This window comes from Ipomoea triloba, chromosome 4 (genome assembly GCF_003576645.1).
Source record: "Ipomoea triloba cultivar NCNSP0323 chromosome 4, ASM357664v1".
In the NCBI taxonomy this organism is placed as follows: Eukaryota; Viridiplantae; Streptophyta; class Magnoliopsida; order Solanales; family Convolvulaceae; genus Ipomoea; species Ipomoea triloba.
The window spans coordinates 25,363,738-25,370,422 of record NC_044919.1 but is presented as its reverse complement, the minus strand read 5'-3'; the positions used below and the strand labels follow the sequence as shown (position 1 = coordinate 25,370,422).

At 36.6% G+C, this 6,685-nt stretch overlaps 1 protein-coding gene across 14 annotated transcripts; it reads right to left on the bottom strand.

Moving 5' to 3' along the window:
- Positions 1 to 208: 208 nt before the first annotated feature.
- On the bottom strand, positions 209 to 4,951 carry LOC116015557. Of its 14 annotated transcripts, none has more exons than XR_004097644.1 (13): positions 4,829 to 4,951; positions 3,946 to 4,155; positions 3,814 to 3,865; positions 3,639 to 3,716; positions 3,285 to 3,388; positions 3,009 to 3,153; positions 2,781 to 2,869; positions 2,466 to 2,553; positions 2,165 to 2,293; positions 1,771 to 1,978; positions 1,337 to 1,526; positions 1,065 to 1,112; positions 209 to 570 (listed from the first exon to the last, which is right to left on the bottom strand). XR_004097644.1 is itself a non-coding variant. In XM_031255664.1 (10 exons), exons 4-9 carry the CDS (start codon positions 3,009 to 3,011, stop codon positions 1,066 to 1,068), a joined length of 459 nt encoding a protein of 152 aa, XP_031111524.1. In that variant the 5' UTR covers positions 3,012 to 3,153; positions 3,285 to 3,865; positions 3,946 to 4,155; positions 4,829 to 4,951; the 3' UTR covers positions 549 to 570; position 1,065. The 14 variants fall into 14 exon arrangements, 2 of the variants coding, with proteins under 2 accessions (XP_031111524.1, XP_031111523.1); XR_004097645.1 differs by having other exon boundaries at positions 3,814 to 3,852; XR_004097639.1 differs by having other exon boundaries at positions 3,496 to 3,865.
- Positions 4,952 to 6,685: the final 1,734 nt, after the last annotated feature.

Here is a 6,685-nt window from a genome sequence, read left to right as displayed (position 1 = left end):
GTAGCGGATGGAAGTGACTCTAAAAGTCCTTGACTTTCCGCTACACCTGTAGAGGTGTAGTGTAAAGTTTTTTTTTTAATTAAAAAATACTTTACGCTACACCTGCTGAGCGGGTGTAGCGGAAAGTCATACTTTTTAAAAAGAAAAAAAAATAATACATACATATATATATATATATATATATAATTATTAAAGCAAAATCTTTTTAGTAATTAAAATAAAAAATATCTCCCGCCAATTATATACTATAAAACAAGGTTCAGTCCACAAGGCTCAAATCTTGATGGCATCAGCAGAATGTCTGCATCGGCAGTTATCCGGTGTGCAGTCTTTACTGAGAAACCAACCCATCCTCTGACTTTGTCACTGTATTGACCTTCAATCTGCTTGAGCATCTGTTCAAGGTCAGACCTGCCTGTGCCCAGCATAACCAGCTGCACATCTTGACCCATCATCCAAGGGATTGCCTTAGCTATCAAATCAACACCTTTTTGGTGGTCAAGCCTCCCAATGAAACCAATTAGAACAGGCCAGGCAAGTTCATTTCCTTTTGCAATGAGGTTTACCAGTCTGCAAGGTATCCAGGGAATAGTTAGCATAGCCATCAGACTTCAAGTAAACATGCCATGGAACCTAATTTGCCAATTCAACAGTTCACTAAGCGCTGCATTAACAAAATCCAAAATAGAAAAACCAATTCAAGAAATACAATCTACAAGATTTCTTCCCAATCCCAGCATCTTGATTCTTGAGATAGCCGAATGAGGAGATGACAAAACCATATAAGTGCATTTTTCATTTAATTTATATTCACTTTTTAGTTTTTGTTACACTTTTCCATTCCCATTCTCTGTTTGTATCAAGCTGTAAAATGTTAATTGGAAATTCTAGTGAATATTTTGTTCACTCGTCACCTAGAAGTTTCATGTTCCCGAATTTAATCTTTTGCATATCCTAAAATGTTAGATATTGGTCAGGTGTCTACTGAGTAGAAGATTTCTATTACAGTGTCCTTTTGACAGGAAGGAGTAGCCAAAGTACAGTGCCTACCAAATCTAACATACCTCAATAGTTGCTTTGTAAAATAAGACGACCATGCGCTTCAAAATGTCCTGCAATAGGAAGCAAAAAATTTAGCAGCAATATCAAACTACAAGGTACTGATGAATAAAAGATGACAAAAGGCAAAAAGAATGGTGTGCCATCCAGAGCATATACTCACTCAGGCAATACCTTATGTTACATAAGTAATGTCGTAATGCTCGATCAGCTAAAGCACATTGGTATTTTTAAAACTAGCATTAGCTGTAAGCTATAATAAATAAAAACAGCATACAGCATAAGCCTTGCGCTTCTCAATTATTTACTTCCGGGCAAGAAGTCTCCTGTGTTCCTTCTCACAAACCTGATAGCACCTCCCCAAGTTTAGCAGTTTTTGGCATAGGTGGGTAGATCATTATCCTTGCTTTGCTTAGAGATTCTGCTAGAGCAGATAAGTGATCCCGAAGACCGACTGCTTCAATACTCTAAAAGCCAAATGACATGTCAGAAATTTATTCCTTTGCGAAGAGTAATGCAATGCATCTTTGCTTAGATTGAGGGATTACTACACACTTCACACACAACAAGCTAAGCTACGATAAACAGAGCAACGCAAAGTGGATCTAATTCAACTATTTGTAAAACAAATAACAAGAACATGTTTTTCTTACATTAGAATGTTTAGAGTAAGCCAGAAGGGAAGAAATTAGAAATAAAAATGAATCTCACCTTGCATTCACTGACAAGTGGATAAAGGCGTTCTCCAAGTATTTGTTTCTGCTGCTCAGGAGAAGCTCCAACAAGCAAACTACTCAACTTTATTTTCTGGTCCTTCAGCACCAGATCCATCTGGAATGGCCACAGCAGTAGACGCTGTAGATGCCTTGTTCATGTCATGCAATGAACCACTAGACATATATTTCCCCTGCCCAGCACGCTGCAAATTGTGCATGTGTATTAGAAAGCCACATCTTTCAGCTTCAAAGAACACCAGGTTCTTCAAAAGCTAAGAAACAGATTAGTTTGACCAGTGAAAAGAACCATAAAATTAAAGAAAAACTTATCAACATCATATCTCAAAATTTTTATGTGCACAAACAAAATTGAATGAAATTTGGCCTACCTGCTGGTTGACAGATTCTTTCCCTAAAGCCACTGATTGAGTTGGCTGCATGTGCGCTGAATATTGAGCAGGGATATTTCCCTGCACCCTTCCCCTGTTCTGTCTATGTTGTCTAGTAGCATTGGGAAACTGGAATATATATATATATATATATATATATATTTATGGCAAATCAATCAATGTCATAGTGAAACACAATACAGACCATTGAGCATGCAAAAGAGTAATAAATTGCATGTTGATTGACTAACATGAACATATTAAAAAAAACACAAGGAATGATGGCGAGCTGAGGACAAACCATAGGAACTGTAGCTGTAACTGTGCTTCCCTTTCCTCTTTCCTCTGAGCAAATGACACATATAAAGGCTTTCGGTGGAACATAAATCCTGCAGATTGTCCACATACACCAAATTCAAACAACTCAAAAAGACAATTCAAACAATACAGAGTTTTTGTGACCGCCGTAAATTTTTAATAATAATACTAAAAAGGAATAGAGGTGAATTCATTGAGCAACTAATAAAGTGTGGAAGTATTTTGAATGTGAAGAATATTAGTATGGAATCAAATGTATCTTCAAATTGTGCAAATAAGAAATGCCAGTTCTTCTTACTCAATACTGAAAACCAGATTTTGCCCTTCTAGCAGGAAAGGGAGCTACTTGATTGCACAATAACTGAAGGCAAATACAGATAACTTCTACTGAATACACATGCAAAAACATTTGCCCCAATCAGAGATGTACATCTGTCTTGAAATTCTACAAAATGACAAAATAATAATAACAATAATAATAATAAAAGCAAAGAAATCAAACTAATAAAATCTCACATATACTAACCATGGAGAGTAGCTACAGCTTTAAGTGTGGAGAAGCAAACAAATCCAAAGCCCTTACTCATTCCTTTATCATCTCGCATAAGTTTTGCACAAGTAATTGAGCCACATTCCTGCAGCTCATCTTCTGTGATATCATCATCAATATTCTTGATTTCGAAATAAATTAACAAAAACACAAAATAAATTTCTTAAAATATCACAATAACAACAATATTTGAAATAAATAAATCAACAAAAATTGAAATAAATTAAATATAAAATAAATAAATAAACTTACCGGTCCAGGGGGAGGAATCGGCAGTTCCGGGATGGTGGCGGTTGCGAGTGAGGCAGCTTCGGTGGAAGAAGGGCGACGATGACCGGCGGAGGACGACGACCAGACTAGCGGCGGCAAAGGCGTCAATGGCGTCGAAACAGGACAGCAATGGCGTCGTCAGCGGAAAACAATTGAAAACCAAAATTCATTCAAAAGTTAACAAAATTTGTACCTTCCATCTTTGACACCCGAAGAATTGCTTTCCTGATTCTCTACTTATGCAAATAGGAGCTTTCAATCCACAATTACATTACACACTAGGTTCATATTCCATGTTTACACTCACCCGTGATGAATTCGAGAAAGATGGCATACCTCTACTCTGAGTGCTTTGTCGGAGAACAGTTTTTATTAGGAAGAAATGATTCTATCTGATTAGAACGTCCGCCGGTGCTGTGAATCGGAGAACACTTCGTCGAAATAGGTAACGGTATATTAATACTGAAAATAAGGAGGAAAATACCAATTAATTTCCACACCACAGTATTACCGGCGCGGCGGCGCCAAGTCAGCAATAATACTGGGAAACCTGCAAAAAAAGGCTAGGGGTAAAAAAAAATACTGTTTGTGTCACTTTTGAAAGAACAGGTGCGGCATGAAGAATAGGTTCTGTTTTGCCCACCTCGTCAATAACGGAGACCGCCACCGCGCTGAACCAAGAAAGCTGCCGGTGACTGTCCATGACCGTCCAAAGCACCATAGTCACCGACAATAAATTCTTGAGCCGAGAAAGCTGCCGCAAGAAACACTGTTAATGAACGATACTAAGGTCGAAGTCCTTGAAAAACATATAAATTTTGTTCATCGAGAGAGAACGGGCGACCGGTGAGTGCTTGAGCGTGTCCGACAAAGTGCTTGGAGCTGGCCGAGAAGATGAATCAACTGAGTCCGAGATGTTGATGCCAAAGCCTGCTCAATGGCGTTCCAAACGGGCCTTGGATGTTCGGTGACCTATGGCGAGCGGCATGACCTCCTCGGATAGGGAGGAGATGATCATGGAGAGAAGAGCTTCATCACTCCGAACTCACACGGCACACAGAGGGATTGGCGGCAGCGAAGAGCGATATATAGCGGGCAACTGGGCAAGGGTTTATACCATCAACAAAACTAAGTAAATCATGCCCACGGAGAAACAAAACAACCTGAGTCCTCCAGAATCAAAAATTCTTGTAAGTCACTACACCATACAGAATCCTCACCTATTCTGATCTTCAAGAAAATATGGGGTATACCCTTCAATCTGCTGATATTTTTAGTTTTGATAAAATTTCCGAAAGAAGAAATTACTTATGACCGGAAAGCTCAGATGAAAAAGTTTGCTGCCATTAGAACAAAGATGAGCAAATATACAGATATTGATAAAAAGCCAAATTTAGTACAGGTAAGTATTTCGAGACAATGGTAAACTTTGGATTCTGATTCTTGACATTTTTAATTTGCAGTTTTTTTGGGGTTCTTCTAGAACCAGAAGTTGGCACTGTGTCTGAGTATCTGGGAGGGGGCACCATGGAAGAACTCCTTTGACAATTCATAAGCAAATTTTGAGGCAGCAATGAAATATTGCATCCAAATCAGTAGTGGATTGCAATTCCTCCATGAGCATGGAATTGTGCACCAATGCCTAATCCCGAGTAAGTAGTTTTACTTATTTCTAATGCTTATAAATTAATATTATATGTACAGAAAATTAAATAAGGGTTGAGTTTGTTTATTTGGTTTGGTATAGTAATCTTGGGTTCGAAGCTTCAAATATTGATTTTTGATATTATATTTTTTGAACTTGTGGTTTAGGTTGGAGATTTCATTCTCCAGACAGATTATGGAGATAATTTTGGGATGTGGACCTCCCCAGAGGTAAAAATTTTCTTTAATTCTTATTTTTTATTTAATTCCAATTTTAGAATTAATTAAAATTTTTATTTATATTAAAGGAGATGTTCCAACAGTTCATCATCTTTCTGAATCGTCAAGACCCTAGAAGTCTTTAGTCTTTTGTATATGTATATAGCTTTGTATTTTTGTTATGAAACTGTTAGATCCGGGAATTCAATTTCGAGATACCTACAGAATTATATTAAATATATATGGTTTCATACTTTTATATCTTGTTCATTGTTTTTTAATAACATCATTATTATAATTATCAATAGGATGGGCTACGAGGACCTTCAAAAGCTTGTTATGAATTGCTGCTCGAACAACGCTAAGCTTTGACCGGAATTTAAAAAGTATAATCGAGTTTCTCCAAGATTATTGCAAGAACAACATGCTGATGAGGGTATAGCTAGTTTGGCTCCAATTAACATCCTCATATGTATAATAGTAGAAATGTGATAGTTATAGTATATATCGATCTAGTGAAGGACAATGAAGAGGTTTAATCAATTTGCTACTTTCTTTGGGGTCATTCAAAATTAGAAATTTAAATCATCTCATTCTTCAACCTGCAAGATTTTGGAAAGAAAAGCAAATTTTGGAAGAACTTGGGAAGAAGAAAGCAATAAGCAATATGACAAGTATAAATTATTAAATTAACAAAGTCACTACTACATATTTATCAAACATTATTGCCATCTTTACACTTGAAAAAGAGCAATAGATAAAAACAAATTAAAATAATTTGCCCTTTGTAAGGGCGTTTATATTATGATTAAATGTTGCCGTTTATATTATGATTAAATGTTGCTTCTTGCGTTGCACCATGCAACGGGCGCACAAGTGTTGATTTCTCATTTTTGTATTTCCATATGTATTTAAAAAGTCCGAATCAAATACAAGTAGCCCATGCCACGACCACAAATCCTTCGTATGGGTTTCTAGCATAGTAATTTTTACAGCACCTCCAGTGGGCAACCACTCTAAAATTTTCTTTTATATATATATATATATACTGCCATCTGATTTATTAAATCCATTAAATTAGGAAGATCAATGGGAGCATTTGATACTTTCTATGTTTTCACTCGAGTTAATACCCTCAATGGTCCTCCGAGTACTAGCGATTTACCAGCTGTAGTCCATCGACTTTTAAATGACCTCCAATAGTCCTTCAAGTTTTAAAAAATAACCATCCATGGTCCTTTTAGGACGTATCGTGGTCATTTTAAACTCGGGCTATTTTAAGAATTAGGACCACGGGTGGTTATTTTTTAAAACTTGGAGGACCATTGGAGGTCATTTAAAAGTCGAGTGACCACAACTGGTAAATCGCTAATACTTGGAGGACCATAAGAGGTATTAACTCTTTTCACTCAAAATCAAAAGTTTAAATCGGTTCCGTTCTTCAACTTATAAGATTTCATAAAGAAAAGAAAATTTAGAAGAAATAGGGGCCAATAAAATAAAGCAGATTAGTAATATGA

What these genes read in the sequence shown, in the direction of transcription:
- LOC116015557 (XM_031255663.1), bottom strand. Translation starts at nt 2,570, where the DNA reads ATGTGGACAATCTGCAGGATTTATGTTCCACCGAAAGCCTTTATATGT. An exon ending in TTACAGCTACAGTTCCTATG is followed by an intron (nt 2,294 to 2,465) that starts GTTTGTCCTCAG and finishes TATATATTCCAG; the next exon opens with TTTCCCAATGCTACTAGACA. An exon ending in CACTTGTCAGTGAATGCAAG is followed by an intron (nt 1,527 to 1,770) that starts GTGAGATTCATT and finishes TTTGGCTTTTAG; the next exon opens with AGTATTGAAGCAGTCGGTCT.